This window comes from Manis javanica, chromosome 6 (genome assembly GCF_040802235.1).
Source record: "Manis javanica isolate MJ-LG chromosome 6, MJ_LKY, whole genome shotgun sequence".
Classification (NCBI taxonomy): Eukaryota; Metazoa; Chordata; class Mammalia; order Pholidota; family Manidae; genus Manis; species Manis javanica.
In genome coordinates this window covers 26,876,153-26,898,943 of record NC_133161.1, presented here as the reverse complement: position 1 = coordinate 26,898,943, position 22,791 = coordinate 26,876,153, and the positions used below count along the sequence as shown (strand labels likewise).

The 22,791-nt window shown below is 37.0% G+C and overlaps 1 protein-coding gene across 10 annotated transcripts in view; it reads right to left on the bottom strand.

Moving 5' to 3' along the window:
- Positions 1 to 22,791, bottom strand: part of SLC13A1 (solute carrier family 13 member 1) — a 214,807-nt gene that overhangs the window by 127,019 nt on the left and 64,997 nt on the right. For all 10 annotated transcript variants that reach the window (XM_037023451.2, XM_037023453.2, XM_073238504.1 and 7 more), the window contains exons 8-12: positions 13,185 to 13,304; positions 9,411 to 9,509; positions 8,893 to 8,994; positions 5,692 to 5,798; positions 3,539 to 3,648 (exon numbers count right to left, since the gene is read on the bottom strand). In XM_037023451.2, coding sequence (XP_036879346.2) covers positions 3,539 to 3,648; positions 5,692 to 5,798; positions 8,893 to 8,994; positions 9,411 to 9,509; positions 13,185 to 13,304 — 538 coding nt within the window. The remainder of the gene's footprint in view (positions 1 to 3,538; positions 3,649 to 5,691; positions 5,799 to 8,892; positions 8,995 to 9,410; positions 9,510 to 13,184; positions 13,305 to 22,791) is intronic.

The following is a 22,791-nucleotide window of genomic DNA, read 5'->3' as shown; positions in this document are numbered from 1 at the left end:
TTTTAAGCCATTTCTCCATTTCCTATGCTTCTAGATTCGTTAGAAGGCAGTTGACATTCCGATCTTGGATTCCTCATTTATAGTACTGAAACACTGACTGCACTCAGATAAGTAGGTATGCCATTCTATTTTTCTCCCCCAAGTGGAAGAAAAGTTCCTTCATTTGTGAGAAGATTTCAATGAGCTATTATTGCATGTGTGAATCTTTATGCCCAGTAACAAACTAAGATTGGCATCAGAAAAGCTCTAATTACCAGCAGTGCACTCTCACATCAAAAGTTGGCAAAAACATCCCCACGTGTGGATACCTGATAGCCCAGATGGTCTATATGTTGGTTGATGTTTTGACTTATATTTTTGTTTATTTTTTGTATTTGACTTTTAGATGGGAAAAGACTATTTTTTAAACCACACTGGCACAAATTCATCCTAAAATAAAACTATGTATATTTTACAAATGGATTTTATCTGTGTTTGGTTAGATGCAGCTGAAAAAGATTATACCACACATTGTGCCCTGTCTCTGGAAGCCACTGGGATTTTATCATCACACCCAGGGCTCCAAACTTTGACACTGAAGTGCTTTGGTATTGGGTACTCAGTAGCTCTCTGTGTCCAGAATCTCAAAAGTTCTGGGAAATTTGGGTGTTTCTTTTTGTTGTTTTTGTTTTTGTTTTTTTAGATATATTCTTCTATTTCTATTTCTTTTCTTCTTTTTCTCTTTCTGAAGCTCCCATTATTTGGCTGTTGAACATTTCGGATTGATCCTTGAATTTTCTTATCTTTTTTTTATATTGATCTTCTCATCTTTTTGTTCTATTTCCTGGGATATGTTCAAACTTCAGCTTCTAACCCTGCTACTGCATTAAAAATTTTTGTTATAGTATTTCTTATCTTTAGTGGTTCTTTCTTATTTCTATTGCTTTAAAAAAAATAAGTTTTATTTCATGTCTTTAATGTTCTAACATCTCTTTGAGACATTAATGACAAGTTTTTTAACCTTTGCTTCATGCATTTCCCTTGCTTTTTCTGTGTTCCTTTTCCCTGTTTGTTTTTTACTTTTTGTTACTGCTTATTGTATCAGAGACTTTCCCAACTGTTTGGTGACCCTGGAATCCTATGCATGTTTGAAAGGGAGGCAATAAAATGATGATTAGAAACTCTTTGTGCCTGGACAAGGGTCACTGAAAGAGGACTCCACTGTAGGTGATGGAGCTATGAGTCAGTGTTTCATTGATTCAATTTTGTTACAAAGTAAATCAAAATTTACCAGTGATGAAAGAGAGAAGTTGCCTATTTATTCAGAACTGGAGAGAATAGGTGAGAGGTGCACTGCTCCTTATATACTTTTTAAAACATCTTCCAGTTTCAGCCATCATTTTCCCCCCAGCTTTCAGTTAATCTGCTGCTTCCAATTTCTAAACTCTTCCAGGATCCTACAGATGAATCAGTTTCTTGCTGGCTCTTCCTTTGGTAGGTCCATAGATTTCATTTTTTCTACTGTACAAAGTCAGTTACCTCTCAAATAGCCTCTACCTTCTAAACTTTATCAATAGTTCTTTCATGTTGTTGTTCCTGCTGGAAATTCTTTATGTTTATAGATTCACACTTTTTTTGTTCTGCTATTATCATTTTAGTGATGATCTGGGGAAAGAAGTGTTACATCCTCCATGTTTAACATAGGAGAACAAATTTGAGGAATGTATAAAAAATGTAAAGGAAGAGTTATTCACTGATGATAATTTGAAAGTGACTGCTAGCTCATGGGAGTTCAATCATGTTCAAACAAATCAAGGGGCCTTTAAGGGAACTGCAAGGAGGTGAATGCTTTAGTTGCTGCGCTCTCGTAGCTCCCAGATAGAAGGGTTATCTAGTCCTGGACATCTGTCAAACTAGGCACAACTTTGAACAAACTTTCTAAAAAACTAACTATCTCTAAATCTTAGTAAAATCAGTTTCTAGGGGCATAGTTGTCCACAGCCAGATCTTTGAAGCTCATGGCTTCAATCTGACTATTCAGGGGTAGGGTTACTCCGGGTATCCCATAGAAATCTGATTCTATGTACTAGGATTTCCATAGCAAACTAGACCTCCCTCCTTGGTTTCCCTAAATCTTCCAGTGAGAGAGCCTACCGCATCAGACAAAGTCCACACCTTTCATTTCCCTGGAGTTTTCACTTCTAGGGTCTGGCCAGTGCTTTTCAAATCACTTTGATAATCTAGGGTCCAATCCAGATAGATATTCTGGGGCAGAGAGATGAACAAATTCCATATCAATGTCAGAGTTGCTCATTCTGATTTCCTTACAATTCAAATTAGTAGATATAGGAATGGAAGTTATTTATTCTGAGAAACCAGCTCTCATTACTGCTGAAATAGTAGAAAACTATATTTGTTTTATATTTCTTCAGTTTAAATTTGAGCAGTTGATGAGGTGAGCCAAATCTAGACCTAAAGTGATGTTATGAGTGGCACTCAGAACTGAGACGATTTCTATGACTTTCATCTATTATTAAATCCTATTTTGAAAACTCAGTATCCAAATACTATACAGAAAAACTGACAGTAAAGTGAGAAGCAAAGAACAGTCTCTTGTAGTTTATCAAGGAGAGAATAAAACTGATAATTACTTGTCTTGAAGAGTATAAAAATTCAAATTCTCAGGAACTGAAAGGCTGGACACAACCTTCTCTGACCATCCTTTTGACTTTGGTGACTGGTAAGTGGAACAGCCATGATCTTTGAGTGTTTCACAGAAGGCTATGAAGCCCTCAAACTAGAAGTTTTTAATCAGTCAGGTTAATGGATTTCATGAGCTTTTTGGAGAAGCTGCTTTTCCTCCAGCAACCCTACGGTGACCAGGGCAATTTCAAGGGACAAAGATTTCCTCAGACTTCTCCATTATATCAACTGGATAGATGATAGGCCATGAAAAGTGCCAACTTTATTCCTCATGGTAGTTTTATTTCTCCCTAAAATTAGGTATAATAGAGTATTACTCATGGTTATATGAAATTCTCTCTGAATTTAACTCAGTAGACATGTATTTAGTATCTTTATTGTACTTGATATGTAATAAATAATGTTGTAAAGTACTATTGTTTTTCATTCTCCTTCTTTAGCAACATTAGGACCATGATATATTGAAGAGAAGTATGAAAGCTACTCAAATTCATCATGAAATAAAGTAAAGGTATAGGGAAGACAAATGTTTTACTAGGAGTCACTGTACATCTGATTTTTATGTAAGTGTTTTCTTACTAAGCTAGTCTTCTAGTACTATTTCATGGAATAAGAATTCTAATCTTTTTTGCTTTGTTTATTTTGACATGCTGGGACATCATATAAAATGAAGCTTTATGCTTGCAGCCTACACACATTCTTGAACCCTGAATACACCTCATCTGTGTGGCATTCTTACTGAAATCTCCACCATTAAAATGGTAGGATGAAATTGAATATGCCAAAAGCTTGAATGTCTCTGTGTTCTCCCAAGCAGTTCACCTAATTGCTAACTATCTTAGACCCAGAGCGTTACCTCACAGCCATCTGCCAGGGCAAACCCTCCACCGACAAGAATGGCTATATCCCAGGGCATGAATGACTGGAACTCTTTCCAAGTGATCAGTGGAGAGTAATCAAAGGCAACTGCAAAACAAAAGTCCTACAGTTACACACTGCTGGAAATAGGACAGTATAGTAGGTTTTCTTTCACTATCTTAAATAGCCATCTCACAAGACGTTTTTAATACCCTTATATTATTTTTGCATAAGGAACTTGATCTGGACCTTGCGTAATTTCTACCTAGCTTAGGTGGAACTTTCCTTATAGAATCAATTTAGGTAAAGAATAACATTGTCATTTATAATGCTATTCATTCATTCATCTCACTCACATCTTTGCCTACTTTAAGGAACACAGAGCTTTGAGCTATACTATTCTTTGCTATGAGAAATATATGTAATATGCTTTGGTTCTAATAGCATTAGCATAGCATTATAATTATTATTTGCTGATATTTATTTGAGTCTTTAATTTTTTCAAATCATATGGAGGGTCATGATACACCTATTAGGATTTCAGTTTAAAATAATTCAAAGTTCAGATTAAATTAATTATCATTCATGAGACCCTTAAAATGCTCATAAAGCATTATCATAAAGATTTCTCTTGATATTTGGGTCCTGATGACTCCATTGACTCATTGAAACATAAGGTCATTCATGAACACATTATCTCTACTTAACAGTTGTGTGTAACAGGCAGCATTCTACATGGTGAAGTTGCAAAGCTATTAATCAGCATCCTTCCTATCTTCTTCTCCTAAATCTAAACCAAATCTACCCTCACTGTTGATAGAAATTTTGCTATTTCTTACTGGAATGGAGTAACATGTATCCTGTTAAAATACAACCATCATGTAAAATTTAACACATTACTTTTTAACTTATGCCATTTTAAAACCTAATGTAAATGAGTTTATCAGGGAGAATTGGGAGTTGAAAAGTGAGAAGAGAGAGAATGGTGGACAGGGGAGGCTCTGTCTGAGAGGGGGATTCAGGTTTGGAGCCAGGGAAGTTCAGCCCAGCATTGCTTCTTCAACATTTGTCACTGCCAAGCCTTAGGGTTTTGATTACAATGGTCAGAGTCCTCAGAGTCTCAGGTTTCACTGCTCTGTTATACAACCTTTCCTGGTAACTCACTTGGAGATGTTCTAGTCTCAAGTGAGGAATGAAAGGCATATATTTTTATGCTATGCTGGTTGCAATATCATGTCCTAGAAATCTGACTATTAGTCATATTTATCCATTTCTGACTTAGTGTCAGGTAGGTCAACCCAACTGTATGAATCCCAGCTCCATCCCAGAATAGAAGAAGAAAAGCAAGTAGAAGGTAGGAAGGGAAGGAGGGAGGGATGAAGAAAAGGAAAGGAAAGGAAAGAAAAAAACCATCAACAAAAACCCACAACTCTATTAGGCTGTTTCCAAAATTTTAAACCATTTGTCATTGACAACACAGGTATTTTGACAACTACCCAAACATGCTGTGTTAGTATAAAGCATAGACACGGATACATCCTATGTATCCTATGTTTAAGAAGCATGTGGATGTCAGGAGGAGGAGGAGTGTGCCTACATAAACATGGGTGCTTCTCTGTCCATGTGTTATAAAGACGTGGAAATATTACCCCTGAATACCTTTTCTTTCAATTCTGACATTAGGTTATAGTTACGCGTGGGGTTGATTTGCATTTTCTCCAGGACCACTATGCAGCTGTAAATGCTGTTACCCTTGAAACTCGTCACTTTTGTAGATTCTCAGCATTTATTACCAAGGGCTCATGAAGTATGACTTCCAAGTTCTTGTTCCTATGTTTGCCAGTAGTAAGATTAATTCTGATTATGACAAGGGAAGTGGGATTATTTTAGACCAAGGAGTACCACTCATAGCAGAATACTGACTACAGCACATAAGGAAATCTACTTCTCACCTCTGTAAAGATGATCTTTCTTGTAGGGAGAGGATGTGTGCTGGCTGGATAGGGTTGCAGGGTACAAACAGGACATGCTAAGCCAGAAGTTGTGTCAGCATGACTAGTCCTTCTGCTCTAAGTGCTAACTGAAACCAGTGGAACTTTCTATTTTTTGGTCTTCCATCAAATTCACTTAGAATTATAAATAATACTCAACCAATTTCTCCTGTAGGTGTTGTTTTAGTCAATCTCTTAGCTGGGATAAGAAAGAATAGGAGTCCTATAAGTAAGGCAACCGTTGAATCTGTAGCAAAACCAGGATACCTGAAAAAAGACAAATGTGTACATTTGAAGATGGCATCAAGAATTTGCTTGAACTAAATAAACAACTCGGTATGCTAACAGCATACAAGTGGTAGTGGTGGTATAGATTATTTATTCTGGATAATCTGCTTTAAAATCCATGAATTTCCAATGAAATTATATAATTTAATGGAGTTGAAAATCTCAGACCACATTCCATTGCTTCCATATATGTCTCCTTATTTTCAAAACTGAATATAGATGCTGACATAGTAAGTCAATGCAGCAAATTCCCTTTTATGTAAAGCTTACAGATCTACATAATGATTTTTTTCTTTGAATTATTTCTTTTAGCTATAGTGGCAGAGAACTGAAGTTGAAACAATTGTCAGACCAGGTGAAGCCCTGTATGATTTATTTATAACATTCTACCGTTAAGCTGTGGCAAGGCATGGGTGTTTCTAGAGTCCTCAAAACTCCTTTACAAATTGTGAAAAGGAATGGATTTGTTTTTCTAATATTTAACATCTGCTACTGTGATTATAGGCCCAAGCTATGCCATACAAATGAAATCAACCCATTTAATGCTTTGTACCCTTTGAAACTCAATCAAGAATATTAATTATTAGAATGGTTTATGAGATGCTCATAAATGATCACTGCACAAATTAAGAGTGATTCAGGAACAGACAGGGTCTTAGAATCACCAGGCCATTCCAGCAAGTAAGACAGCTTCCTGGAAGCCTCAAGAATTAAAAAGCACCTGGAAACCATGATGAAACAGGCACAGATAATTAGAATTCAGCTTTAAGAGTCAGCAATATTAACTAGTGGATTTTTGTAATCTGAGGAGCAATCGTACACCCTAGACATTGTTTTGTCCCCTTGTAACTCAGCAATGTGCACATATTATAGAACCTCTCCACTCCTATGATTTACTTGAACAAATCTAATCATCAAGGAAATGCGTTATTTTATTCAATCTGATGACTCTATAAAGCAATCTGTTTTCCCTAAATATAGAGTTTCTTTATTTCATTGTTGAGTAAAATGTTACCTTGGTGTAATTTATTCAACAAACTGATCCAAAATTTATTTTTTTATTTCTCTCATTTCAGTTATCATTTTTGGTTGGATTTTTGCCGAGTTAGGTCAGGCATCATGTATTCTGATTTTGTTTTGTAAGAGAAGACACACTGAATTCAGTCCAGGTTCAAACAGATGGAATGAAAACATTAGGTGGTAGCTATAAATCTTTATATGTCATTCTAGATTTGGAAATTCTAAATGACTGAAACCTCTACATTACAAATACATTCTACAGAATGTATGTTAAATAAAATAAAGCCATAAATACCAAAATAATTTCAGAGGACTTTAACAACTGTTATTAGTTTATTTTGAACTAAGTTGATCAGTATTGCAAAATATTAAGCTTATACAAATGTTACTTGCCTTGGCAATTTATAAATCAAATTTCTAATTAGATTTATATCTTCAAATCCCTTCCTCTCTCAAAACTTTGCTCTTTTCCACTGTTTTCTCTCAGAATTTAGGTAACATAAGCCCTTGCCCATAGTAAATAAACTCTGTTTTCCTGCTACAAACAAAACATCTCTTCAATTACATTTTCCTCCTGTTAAGGAATAGAAATTAGAAACTGATTATATTGGATTTCCTATTGGGATTTCCACCTGGTTTCTATTAGCTATTGTCTGATTTCATTTGGTTTTACACAGTGGTATTTAAAGAAGACTCCCTATTTAGGATAATAGGGCTGGGAGTTCAAAAAGGAGGAAGAATTATTTTTTATGTTGATCTAGGTCCTATTACAAAACTACAAAGTTCTAATCAAACTATTAAACAATAGTTTGCTTTGAATAAGTGGATGCTGCCTTTTGTTTAGACTTCTCAACATGTAAAATTTTAGTCCTAAAGGAAACAAAACATTCACAGAGCTGAAGCTGATCTTTGAAACATGCTACCATATTGCATTGCTCTTCTTGTGTACTCACTAGGACTGTGCACACACACTCTACACCTTTAAAAAACGATAGTGACACCCAGAAATATAACCAGAAAGTTCTGATCCAAGAAGAGAGGAACTTCTTTATTCCATCAGGGCAGAAAACATTTGACCCAAACAATTCTGGTTCCTGTCCCCCAAAGATGTGGATTCTTGCTGGGGTATGTGATACAGGAAATCTAAATCAGAGATCTGCTTAATTTAGGAACGAGAGTACTTCAGAGAAAGATAAACTGGGAACACAAATCTCAAAAGCAAAGTATTTATACTGACATGTAGGACGGTCCTTAATTTAGAAAATTATGCCATAATCTTTCCCCTTGCTTCACATGACTCAGCAATGACAGATGGTATATTAGACGCTGTGAGATGAAGCGAACACTGACCCAGATTCTAACAATAGTTTGTAAAATCAGTCTTATTACTCATTCAGGAATTCTTAATCTAAAAAGTGGGGGTAGGAATGGATTCCTAGTGAGCTATTGCAGAAAGGGACTTAGAGGAAAAGACAAGATATTGAACCAAATAAATAAACCTTCACAGAATTTAAAAAAATAGACAAAAAAAATCACCAAATATAAATTCATACCAGGTTATTAAGAAGCACTGAGTGACATTTATTTCACATAATAAACGTTTATATTACACTTCCTATAGGGAGAAGGGTAGTACTACTCTAAGGGCTGTTACTAGCCCCATTTTACAGATGAAGAAGCTGAGAGAAGTGTCTTGCCCAAAGTAAGGGGAAGAGCCGGGGATGGAACCCAGGCAGTACTGGCTTCAAAATCTGTACTCCTGCCCACCACGGAACATGGCTTTCCTGCACACTGGATTTCTAATTTTGTAAGGATGGCCTTGTCTGAAGGAGCCTCATGTTCAATTGCAGGAGGTATCGTTATGTTGCCCGTGGCCTTCCTGGACTTTATGCCCTACTGTTTTTTTCTAAAAAAATTAGAAATAAAAATTTGATTTGTTATGGAATGGAAGAAAAAAAAACCTGATACAATCTTTCAGAGCTATAGAAACCACTTAAGAGAAAAGCAAGGTTTAAAACAAGAGGGGTTGACAAACATAACATGCAACACTTACTCTGAGAAAAGCACAGACCAACCAGAAACAAACCCAGGATCTCGGCTGAACCACAGCAGGGCCATTACGATGAAGAGGACCAGGGTCACAACTTCCTGGTACCTGTGTGAAAATTCCAAGCCTTCCATTGATTTTCTCAGTCCGGACATTTGTAGAACCTCCCTGAGCTACTGTCAGAAGTAATCTTAGCAGAACACTTAACATTGTAAAAACCAGATGTGTCAATAATTTGAGAGAATCCACTCAGTTAGAAAAGGGCTCTGTTCCTCTTGGAATCTTTTAGTTTCTTGTCACACTACCTGGTAAATTTTAGTTTGACAAAGTATGGATTTTGTCACATTGAGTTATATTCAAAAAGGTTAGAATACTCAGGGGCCTTATTAAGCATTATGAGTATGTAACAGACAATTATGTGCACATTTGCCTTTAAACAAATATTTGAGCATAAGCAGCAGATATCTGTTTGCATGTGTATGTTCCCATGTGTGCTTGTGTGCACATGTGTGTGTGTACCTTACCTTATTGGCCCAAGTTTTTGGTATTCTTGTTTAATCACCTCAGCACACACTCTCTGTTTGACTGTTTTGGTCTTGCCACATTTGAACATTTCCTTAAAACTGAAAAGAATAATTAAGCCTGTTAAGCAAAGGATTCTCCCTTTGTAGAAGATATTTGTGTGAAAGTTTTATAAAATACGAATCTCCCTCCTAGTAACAGAAATCCCTGCTTTTCGTTCACACCTCTATCTCCTGTTTTGGATGTCCTCTCCCCTCTCCTCTGTTTTTGCCTGGTTTGCTCAATTTCCAATGATTAATTTTCATTCCTTATTTTCCACAGCATCGTCCACTGATATCTTTCTTTTCCAAGTCCTCTTGCATCATTGGAATTTTACCATATGTCACTCATCTCTAATTTAACACTTTATTATATATGTGATTGTTACATATTTTAGCATATTTATTGTATATCTTGTTAACTGTTGCACACGTGTAAGTTTCATCTAATTACTTAGAAAATGAGTTATTTGAGGGCAGAGGCAGTGTCAAATTGTCTGCCTTGGCCCAGCATCTCTAAACACTGGCATACATATAAAAATTGACTCATCAACTCAATGGGACTTTTGTCAAATTTATGAGACAGTTGGTTGTCAGATCCATCAGTTTTCACAAAATAAATTGAACTTGAGTCACACACTAGGTCAAAGAAGTCACATGGACATGGACATGGACATGAACAGAGTCCAAACTAGGTCTATTCTCACAACTGCCAGCTCTATTATGTCTTCTTTTTTTCTTTAAGTTCCTTCACCCTTTATGTCCTGATACATCCACTAGAGGTAATTTACCCCACTTATTTCCAATAGTAACTACCAGTCTCTATTTCTTTTAGCTGCTGATTTTAGTGAAGCCTTTTCCCTGTGACTAATATTTCTGATCTGAAGTCCAGGGTCTTCAAAACTTTGAAGAGTTTTTTGTGAAGTCACTGCTCTAGACCTAGATTTAAAAATAAAAAAATGCTCCAGAGGAATAAACAGTGGGAAAATGGCTAGATTTTCATGGATTCTCTCTTGAAATGTCTATGAGTAGCTCAGTCAGATTACATTATATGTAGGTATAAAAGCACTTCTAATTTTATGTCCAAAGAAACTGGAATCTTGATCTTGAAGAGATACCTGCCTTCACATGTTTATTGCAGCATTATTCACAGTAGCCAAGTCACAGAAACTGTATCTACAGCTGTTTGTATCGCAATCATACCTATAAATAAAGCAGCTTAAAAAGAAAATGAAAGAAAGCAGAGGCATTTTTTTTCTCAATAGGAAGACTGAGGTGGTGTGAAGGTGGACACATTTTATACATTTATTTTTTCTGTAACTGTGCTGTTCAAACTTGTTTGGGCTCCTAGTCCCTTTGAAGGAGCGGAGTTCCTTAGGTCATCCATTCTACACACTCAGAATGACTCTTCTCCGTATACTCCTGACCCATGAACAAAATGAGATGGATGTTATTGTGTTTAACAACAGTGAGGGAATATTTTTTTATAATTTCACTTAATTACTGAGTAGTCCCAGTCTCAAAATCTTACCCCTTGTCACAGTATAAATACAACTATTATAAGAAACTAACCCATGGACGACTTTGGGAATCATCTGTAGAATAGAAAAGTAGAGTGAAAGAGATGAGTCTCCTTAGAAACTGCTTTTCACCGAGTAGACTGCATGTGTATTTTGACACTTTGGTTTGGGAAAATAAATAGTCAAGTCAAAAGACAAATTGGCTTTGCTACAAATGGAGGTTAATGCCGCCACACAGGAACTGCTGGAGCATATGACAGCACACCAATCTCCCCATTTAATAGGTTCGCTGGTGCAGATAGAGGACCTTCTCTTCCCAAGTAAGTTGGGGTCATTTATAATGGGTGAGTTAACTGTGTTAACAGCCAACACACTAATCAGAATGGATGGTGGCCTGCCAGGGGAATGGCTGATAATTTCTGTTTGTCATTCTAAAAACCTCCAGAGGTGAAGGCCCCCCAGACTGAACAGGCAGTCTGAAAGGGACACTGACAGATCAGCTGGATCATGAAGCTGCGTGGTGTCTAACCACCAGCGGACAGCAAAGTGACTGTTTAAAAATGCCGCTGATCATGATTTATGAACTTTGCCTACTGTATGCACTTCACAGGATTTTTGTCCTTATAGAGAACTCATTTCAATACATCTGCCCTTTATCTTCCTAAGTTCTCCTTTTTACGTGGTGGGCATTTCAAAATAATGACAATGGTCATGTACATATTTTATAAGGTCATTATATGTAGCAACAAAGAATGAAACAGCCGTGGGTTTCTGTGATGGGATGCTTTCTCCGTTGGCTGGGGTTCCTGCCCCTGCATCCTGCATTGCTACCTGTACAACTGAGCAGACCCCCAGAGGCTTGGGGCTCCAGGAAGGGGCATTTAGTATGCAGCCGGCCTCTCCCCACTGAGGCCCACCTGCCGGAGGCACTGACATCCCACACATTTGCTTCAGCAGGACGACTGCCACACGCTGCTCTCACAATCTGGACAAATAGATTTTAAAAAAATTATCAGTACCATCTCCCCACTACTAACAAAATGTGGCAGTTCTGCCAAAAAAAAAAAAAACAGGAAGAGGAATGGAAATGGCAGAGTATCAGTCTTTATATTTCAAGACTTGGAAAATTTGGGCACGGGCATGGAAAAACACCTGGGCACAGGGCTTTGCTTTTCCAAGGAAGTACAAATAGCTGGTTTTGGTCTCACCTGCTTGGTGGATAACATGCTATTTTATTCATGGGTCTTTGAAGTTATTTAAATAAAACCCTGTAACAATGAATTTTGAATTGTTTTGTTTTTCGGGGATAAATCCTCAAGGTTTGATTTTCAACTTTCTGCTCTTTCCTTTTGGAGTATACTTATCAGTGTTGAATATTTAATACTGTGTTTTAGATTTTGCTGTGGAGCCCTCCATCATTTTATATGCTGGCTGTTATTTAAGTCATGTAACTCTTTGGTACTTATGAACCAACTTCAGCCCCAGCCAAGGTAATTGTCAGCTTGTATTTGAAATTTTAGCAGCTCTTTATTGATAAGTATTTCTTACCTTGCCTTCTGTGTGTTCAACTTGGGCCCATATGCATTAGAATTTCAGCTTTGGAAGTGATCTTCCCAATCTTCCATTTAAACTCTAGTGCTTTACAGTTGAAGACACTGAGACTGAGAATGGATCAGGACTTGTAAAGATGACTCATCTGGCTTGTGCAAAGCCACAGCTTTGTCCCTGGTCTCCTGATTGCTAATCCAATATTTTTTTCCACAGAGCACACTCTCAGATATTTATTTTATTTTTCCAAGGAAGTACCAATTTTGGTGCTAGAATGAAGCAAGAAGCCTTGCATGTTACAGTTTAAAGTAACATGATGACCTGAGGACATCCCCACATTAAACCAAGAGGAGAGGCAAATCATCTTAAATTTCTACTGTAACAAATCTGGCTGGGCTCTCTCTACAGTGAGCTCCTGTGCTCTTCTGGCCTGTGAATACCTTACTGACTTAGTATTCAAATGCAGCTAAGGTAGATTTTCTTTCTACAAAATCTCTTCCACAGCCAACATTGTTTAGATCATGTTCTAGTTTATCCGTATGTGTTCATTTGTGTCGGTTTTGTGAGGAAGACAACGTGCATGAACTACATGCAAGAGCACAGGGTGAGAAGCTGAGAACTCAGAACCTAGACACCTTTTTTTATCTGATGAACCTGGAGGATGACTTACTTGAATCCGAGGAAAAGCCACTGCAACCAGATCCAGGACAAGAGTAGGATAATGACAGCGGCCGGGAAGGACATCAAAAACCATGATCCAAAGTTGATACAATGGCAATTAGGGTAGCGTCTGTGCAGAGATAAGGAAAAGCGTTCAGGGAAGGGGAACAACTGGAATCTTTCCTGACGGTCATCAGAAAGCAGCAGTTCACGTCTTTCCTTTGCAACTCCCAGCCCAGAAGGCAGATGTGGGACATATTCACACAATTGCATAAATATGCAAGCTAAGCCTTGGATCTCCTCAAGGTCGATAAAAGTCATCTTCAAGTGATGTTACTGCATCAAGAAAAAAGTTAATGCATTTGCTAATGATAACTCTAGACAGACAAAGCAGCAACTTTGGGTTGGTTTCACTCCGTATCTCCTGACTTGATTCTGTAACTGCACAAGTACTGTTGCTTCCTGCAAAAGCCAAGGTGGGTATGTTACGGTTTTTGTTCCCTTTATCCAATTTGTAAGGAAGTCCTCATGAAGAGCCTAATACAGTACCTGATGCTCATGAGATGCACAAGAAACGGGTGTGCATGGGTGTGCATGCTTTGATGTTAGTACTCAAATCACTAGTGTATGAATAAGGAAAGACAAGCAGACTTGGGAACAGACTAAATGAAACTAAATATTACCATTTCACATTGGCAGGTGGCATCCCAGGCACCTATTAAGGGACTCTAGGCCAGTCCATATCGTCTCTCCAAGCTCTTTTTCCCGCTGTTTCTCCTGCCCCCCCCCACCCCCCACCAACTGCAACCATCTTAGCAAGCATATGCTGGCCCTTTCTTCCTAGGACTCCACAGTACTGTGTGGCTCAGTCAAATGGAATACATATAGAATGGACTAGATAAAAAGAAGTCAAAGTTCTTTGGAAAACAGTAACTTTCATTTCTCCTAGTTATTTTTGGCTTTTTAGCTCACCTAATCACAAAACAATAGCAACAAAAGTAAGTCAGATACAAGCACAGTTCCTCTAGTAACCTCACAATCATTGTTTCGAAAAGTAGTTGAAATTCCACATAGCCTCCCATAGAGTTATCTATTTTATAACTGTGGGGAAAAAAAGACCCAGGAAATTTGAGAAAGAGTTGTTAATTTTTCCTTGATGTAGTAACGCAGAGTTGGTAATCTGGAAAGTACAGAAAATATAAAGAAGCAATAAAAACACCATTAACATATTTGTACTATTTTTGAAATCACAAAATATAGAGGACTTTACATAAATAATAGACGTTTAGTTCTTGTTCTGTTTAGATCATATCTTGTAGTTTGACATTTAAAAAAAACATGTAAATAAATGAAGTATTTCATGCTATGTGCATCAACGTAAGCTGACTTTTAATTTTATTTCATAGTGTTCCTTATTCTATTTTTGGATGGTTCCTAAGTAATGCAAAGACTTTAAAAAAATAATCAGTTTTCAAAACTCTAGACTTCTAATGTTCCTTATGATTTCTTTGAGCTTATAAAAAGTTGCTGATCTGTCTGCCTACAGTCATCATTAGCAACTTGGAATGATTTTTACCTACCTTGAAGAGATCCAAGGCTTAGCTTACATATTTATGTAATTAGAAAGTGACCACTGATAAATAAGAAATGCTAGACAATACATAGAACTGATTAATGAAAAATGCCTTATCATGTCCATAAGGTTCCATTGAGGACTGCTTACTTAAAAATAATGTTGTCCTCAGGTGGAAAATAAATTATGGCAGAAAAGGCTTACACTTATACCCATGAATGTATTAGACTTGGATTACAGGTTAATGATCTATGCTATTCTGTTCAGCCTACTGATATTTAGAAAAACAACTTGGATTAGGTTCAAAATAGTGACCCAAACCCAAGTTCATTTTTCACTATCTGTGTCTCATACCTTGAAATCAGGCTACTTTGTTCTCCCCACTGCAGAGAATCCTGTAAGATTTGTTTGATTGAAGGGGAGTTTTTCAGAATTTTTGCTTGGAGGATTAGTTCATTTAGAAAAATGAAGCCTGAAGAAGCTAAACTCTGTGTTTTTCTTTGTTTCTTCCGTAGTAAGGAAGTAAACACTACAGGAATGTGACCTCCCTGATTATAACCTTATATTTGTACCTATTGCGAACATTTGGAATAATAGAGTGAATGGCCTACTCTAAGGGATTAGATTCACTGTGGTGTTTTTCTCCAAATTTCCTCATACCCTATAGTGAAGTGACTGCAAATATCTGCCTAAAACAAACATAGATTTTTTCCGTATGAACTATGCTAAGTATGTTTAATTCTGATAGAGCCCTTTTCTTTGAATCAACACTATGTTTCTGGGTATCTACTTATACCAGGTATTCTTCTAGCTATTGGACATACAGTGTTGAATTAAGTGGTGAATTCCAAGCTTTCATAAATTTTACATTTAAATGAGGAACACAAGCAATAAACAAGTAAGCATATAATGAACCAGAAAATAAAACAGAATAATATAATAAAAAGTAATTAGGAGGAAGGAGAAATTTTACATAGTATGGTCAAGAAAGATATTTGAAAGTGAGACCTAAATGGCAAGAAGGAACCATTCATGTAAACAAACAACTGGGAAAGAGCATTCCAGACAGAGGAAAGAGCAAGTACAAAGGCCCTGAGGTAGGAATGCATTTGGAGTGTTTGAGGATCAGATGAAGGCCAGTGTGGCTGAGGGCAGTGAGCTAAATTTAGGATGATATTAAGTCCAAGAAATAGTCAATAGGGGTCAGATCACATATAACCCTGTAGGCCATCAGGAGAAATTTGGATTTTAATACAAATGCAATTAGGAGTCATTGCAACATACTAAGTGGCATGATCTAATTTAAAGTCCAAGTAAATTTGTGATTTACATAAAATGTGTTGGCTGGGTGGATTCTCAAGACTGAAGGCAGCAAGAGTGGAAGCCAGGTTGTGGTAGGTAAAGTTCGAAGATGATGCCCCAGGATTCCTGCTTGTGTTCTACAAGGATTGTGCCTTGCATAATCCCCTCCCCTTCTGTGGATTATACTTGTGAACATGATGAGATTTCATTCCTGTGATTAAGTTCTTTTCTGGCAAAAGTAAAAGGTGTTTGCAGAGGTAATCAGGGTCCCCATCAATTGACTTTGATTCAATCAAAAGGGAGAGTCTCTTGAATGGGATTAACTAAGTCAGGTGGGCCCATAACAAAAAGACTTTGTTGCTGGCCTAAAGAAGGAAGGTTCCATCTTGCCAAGGGAAAGGGCCATGCAGCAAGGATCCAGCATTAGTTACCTCTCAACATTGAGAGTGACCCTATGCCAACAGTCAGCAATGAGATGGGCACCTCAGTGATTGAACCTCAGGCAGCTGAATTCTGTCAACCACCCAAGTGAGCTTGGAACAGGACCCTCAACTTCTGTAGAGATTATAGCCCCAATTTACACCTTGATTTCAGCTTGGTAAGAAAATGAGCAAGGTACTCAGCTAACCTGTGCCTAGACTTCTGACCCACAGAAATTATGAGATTATAAATTCATGCTGTGTTAAGCCACTAAATTGATGGTGATTTTTGACACAGCAATAGAAGACAAGTACATAGGGAAATCTGTTAGAAGAAAAGGAAGATTTTCAGAGGGGTAAGGTAGAGTAGCATAGGGAGTATAGGACACATTTTAGCTTAATTTAGATTGATATCAGTGAAGATGAATGTTTTAAATATATTTGGGACAAAATGCGGGAAATAGGGAAAAGGGGCCACTTACTGAAATGAAGTTTGAGGGAAGAACAGGTTTGGCAGAAAGGAAAGGGATTGTTAGATCAAGAAAGCTGCTGTGGGCATGTTAATTTGAGATGTCCCTTAGCTTTCCAAGTAGTTGTGTTGATAGGCAGTTAAATAATTGTGTATGGGATTGAAAGGACAGGATGGGTTAGAGATATAAATTGGTAGGTACCAACAACATAGGCGATATTATAAACCATGGATGTGGGTGTGATAATTTTGGAGGTAAGTGGAGATAAGAGGAACAGAGAATCACCGTGGAGCATTCTAAGTTTTAGAGGTCAGGCAGAGGTTTAGAAATGAGCAGATGAGCTAAGGACATTAAATTCTAACAAAAATCCTGTAAGAAAAGCATTACATTTCCATTCTACACATGAAGACACTGAATCTCAGACAGGTAGCAGACTTCTCAAGGTCCCACTGTGCAGTCAAACTGGACCTTTAACCCAGGAGGAGTATTTAAAATGCAACTTCTTTTCATTAGTGCATAGTGTCCTCAACTCCAGCTCCCAAGCAAAAATGGAAAATTCCACATACATTGCAAAATATCCATAAGAACAAGTACAAACTTGATGCTATAAGAACATCTTGGCACATTATAGAAATGATTGCCCCATAACAGAGACATGCTTTACCCTAAAACATGTATGTGTGCTGATGTTGAAACTTAGAAAGATAATGTTGTTCTTCTGCTCAACTACAAAATGATGAATAACTTTAATACTAATGAAATACATAGAAACTGTATTAAAAGAATGGATGTAGTTGTGGAAATGTACAGCCTTGAAACAGATTTTGGCCATTAAGAGCACTATAGGCTGGTGTTCACACTCATTATAGTCCTTTTGATTAATGATTGCTTTATTTCTGAATCAAAGCCACTTTTCAGTTTTGTATTTATGTACTTCCAAAGGTTTCTTTTTCAAATATTAACTACTTGTTATTCTGAGCGAAGCTCAGGTTTCTAACAAAAGTAGAAGTGGCAGTAATAATGGCCAGCATTGCTAAGAATCTCCTATGTGCCAGGACCTCTGTTAAAAGTGACATACACATTAGGCCACTTAATCCTCATAGTAATGTTATAATTCTACTATTGCCCCCATTTAACAGGAAGAAACTGATATTCATAGAGTTTAAGCTAATAAACGGCAAGATTAGAATTTGTACCAAGGTCTGAGGCCAAACTCTGTAATATCCAAATCCTTGCTATCTGCCAGAGAAATTATTTTCAGGAAATATAATTATTCGTGTCTCCAGGGGAAAATCATGGTAACTTTTGAAGGTAGCTATTGCCAAGTAACTAGTTTACCTTCTCCCCCTGAAATTAGCCAAGAAGAGAGGTTAGAGAGGTGAGCTTTGAATTTAAGCCAGTCATTCTTTTACCATTTCTTGGTTTGTGAACTTACAGTAGTTATATTTAACACATAATTAGTAACAGTGACTATGCTAATCATTGACAATACAACTTCCTTCCAAGCTCTTTTTACATCTGCCCACATATTTCACAGCAGACAGCCACAAGTGGAAGTTATATACTTTGATAACCAGCAGCTATGAAATTACTTGTGATAATCTTCCATTCCTAATTTGGTAGATTGTTTTTTGTATTAACTAATAGCTGTTGCAATTGTTAAATGATCTGGATCTATAAAAACTACTGTGTTATGAATATAGTAATTGTCCCTAATATTTCCCCTTATACTTTATTTTAAGATTATTTATTTATGTGATTCCCAAGAACAATAAGCATTTCATTTATGTCTTGGAACAGTTCTAACCAATGTTTATTGGTCACTTATCTGTGCTTCTTGTGAGCTAAAAGAAGAATAAGTCAATGATTCATTCAGCCTTTACAAGCTTGCAATCATCAGGGAGTGTGGTTGTACATGTGTGTGGGTAAGACAAGTTTATAGAAATGCGAATATAGTTTATGATAAAAGAGGGAGATGGCAGTTTAGGAGTAACTGAATAGTTTCACATGATATGTCCTCACAAGTAGAAAAATAAATTGATAGAGTTGGAGAGTCTTTTAGGAATCAGAGTAGGAAGAAATGGATTAATTAAAGGGTGGTATTTATTAACAATAGTGTTAGGAGAGGAAGAGATTGGGTGATGACTAGAAGAGTATTTCAGTGGAGCAGAATGGAATAAGAGTTAGGTAGAGAGCATTGATCAAGCAGGATTTACTTAACAGAGAAGCCAATAAGAAAATAGTGAATCTGTAAGATTGTTAATTGGAGCGAGGTGGAACAAAGAATATTTCCAAAATGCCCTATTCCAAGGATCAGTCCACACTAAGGGTGAATTAATCACAGGGGAGTTAGAATTTAGATACCACATGTTCTAGATTCAAAGACTAAGAATGCAAGAAATGTCATACTTGATAGTTGAGTTTGACAACTAGCTCAGTCTTGTTAGTGTTATTCTGAAAATCACCTTCCAAGCTATATATCAGCTCATGACAACAAAGGAATGGTTTAGTCTAACTAGCCACACAGTTAGCTTTGCAATTATTTCAAGTAATATTTAGTATGTATGCATGTTTACATTTTATAAAAAGAAAATGCAACACATGAATGTGAATACTTATGCAGTCATGACTTGTTACTGGCAGAAAATTTGCTTTTTCAGAATTTTGTCCACTTGTCACCATCACATGTGGTCCGTGAAGCAGTGAGGCTGCAGAGCAGAAAGGGCCCTGGGACTCGGGCCATCTGCCTCCACCTCGCTGCAGTGCCTCCACTGCCTAGTGCTCGTGTCACTTCAACTCAGAGCCTCGGGTTCCTCATCAGTGAAAGGAAACATGGCTGCGCACATGGTCCTAGTTCGTCTCCATTTGTTTACTTCATTCCTCTCATTGTCATTCAGGAGGAGACAGCATTCTTTTCAAGACTAGCATTTCTACTCCTTTTTCTAATTCCATTCTGCTTCTATCCAACTCTCGGCCAATCAATATTCTCTGTCTCTTTTTGTGCCCAGACTTCACATGCCTCTTTTACAGTGTCCTTTTCCTGAGTGTAAAACAAAACTGACATGGCTCTTCTCCTAGGGGAACGCCGGCCTCTGGCCATGACATTCTAGTTCTCCTCTTTGTCAAACTTGAAAGAATCATTTAAACTAGCTCTCTTCCTCTCCCTTCTATGCACTCATGTCTTAACTGTCTTCAGTCTGAATTCTGCCTCACCCCCTTCTCTTCTGATGAATCTGACCTCTTAGAGGACACTGATAAGAACAAAAAACCTGTTCTCAACCGTTATCCTACCTGACCCTCCTGCCACACTGCGTGCTCCCGACTCAGTCTCCGTTTTGAAAATGGTCTCCTTTGCCTTTCAAAAAACCACATGCTCCAGGTTCTTTACCTACCTTGATTGACTTTTCTTATTTTTCTTGTCAATATTTTCTAAGAGTCTCTTTGTGTCTTGATATTTTTAACTTTTTTCTTCCTATGTGACCATTTCCAAACTCAAGATTTTAATTTCTATGTTTATATGGCCTCCAAGTGTATAACCAACTTGAACCACTTCGTAAATACCTGCTGAGAGTCTTTGTGGATAGGCACTTAGCAGGCCATTTCAATATATCCAAAATCAAATTTATTAACTTCTCCAATGAAACTGCCATTTTTTTTTCTAGAAGTTTATGTACTACCTATATAGCTATATAGGCAAAAAATCCCACATTCGCCCTACCTTTTCTTACCCTTAAATCCTCACACTTACCCACCACCTTCTGACTCTACAGTGTCCTGAGTCTCAGTCCTCCTATCACTTCACAAGTAGCCTGGCTCTGCCTTTCATTATTTGTAATATACTCCCACTTGGTCTCCTGTCCTCAGACGCTTAGAATACTGATCTGTGCAGTTATTTTAAACTGAGCAAAAACATGCACAGACTATTCCACTGCTTCCCTGAATAACCCATTACTGGCTTTTTGTACTTTGGTTTTGTGAATTATTTACGTTTATTTTCTCCATTCTCATGGGGTTTAGCTCTTTTAAGATCAGGCCATGTTGTAGGGCCGCACTGTCTCTAATGACCGAGGGGTGCTGCACGTAGCTACAGCCCTCTTTTTTGTTTCTAGGGAGGTAATTTTTTAGGGAAACAGCCTTTGGGATGTGACTGAACTTGGCTTGGTTTTCAATCTACTAAGCTGAACCTCAACTTTATCAACTCTAATGATAGTAATAATAACCAACTCTAATAATAAAAAAAAATAAGAAGAACCAACATTTATTGAGCTTAAGCTCTGTGCTAGGCATTTTTTACAGTGCCATTTATTATAAGTAAAATTCTAAACAACTCTCTAAGAAAGAGATCTTATTATTATCCTAATTTTTCTGACAAGGTAGAAAACTAAAGAGATTAAGTAGTAAGTCCAAGGGTCACCTAGTTTGTAAACGGAAGAGCTAAGATTTGAGCACAGACATTTTAACCCCAGAGCCTATGCTTTTACACCCCATTATATAACACCTCCACAGCAAGAACATACAGGGTAAGTGTGCACTATAATGCATGCAAATTATCTAGAAAGGACTTAATACATGTCATTTTATTTTCTCCCTATCTGCCAAAAAAAACAAACGTTACTATGTTTTAAAATTTTTAATGGTTTTCATATATGTACATTTTGTCTAGACAACCAGATGGAATAATCTTCCTGGCAGATTTTATTTTTGCATTCTCCAAAAGAACTCAAAACAGTGCTTCATGTAAAGATGCTCCACATCACTTATCATCAGGGAAATGTATATCAAAACCACAATAAGATATAACCTCACACCATTTAGAATGGCCACTATTCAAAAGATAAGAAATAACAAGTGTTGGTAAAGATGTGGAGAAAGGGTGAAGATGTGTACACTGTTGGTGGGAACGTAAACTGGTGCAGCCACTGTGGAAAGCAGTATGGAGGTTCCTCAAAAAGCTAAAAATAGAAATACCATATGACCCAGTAATTGCACTCCTAGAAATTTACCCAAAGAAAACAAGATCCCTGATTCAAAAGATATATGCACTCCTATGTTTATCACTGCATTATCTATGATAGCCAAAATATGGAAGCAACATAAGTGTCCATCAGTACATGAATGGATAAAGAAGATGTGGTATATATACACAATGGAATATTATTCAACCATAAAAATAAAGAAATCCTGCCATTTGTGACAACATGGATGGACCTAGAGGGTATACTAAGTGAAATAAGCCAGGCAGAGAAAGACAACTATATGATTTCACTTATTTGTGGAATCTGAAAACAAAACAAAGCAAAGTGAATAAAATAGCACTAGACTCACAGACACTGAGAAATGGCTGGTGATTACCATGGGGAAAGGTTGGAGTGGGTGGTTGGGAAGAAGGAAGGGGATAAAGGGGCACAAAAAATATCAATCATAATATAAGTTGGTCATGGGGATGGTAGCACAACATGGAGAATATAGCCAATGATTCTGTAGTATCTTCCTATGTTGACAGGTGCTGCACTAGTTGGAGTGAGGATTTAATAATATGGGCAACAGCTGAACCACTGTGTTGTATACCTGAAACCAATATAAGATTATGTATCAAATATACTTCTATTAAAAAGAAAAAATAATTACAAACGGTGTTTTGCACATCATCAATCCTCAATAAATATTTGTAGATTGACTGAATGAAGGTCTGTTTTTATTTACACTGAAGGAAATTTAGCTTTCTCAGAATTCATTGTTATTTTGTTTGTATAAAAAGAGAACAAGAGACATTTTATATATATATTAACATACATAAATATATTTTGCATATATAGGTTATAGATAAATAGATAAAGGCTTTGAAATTGTTAC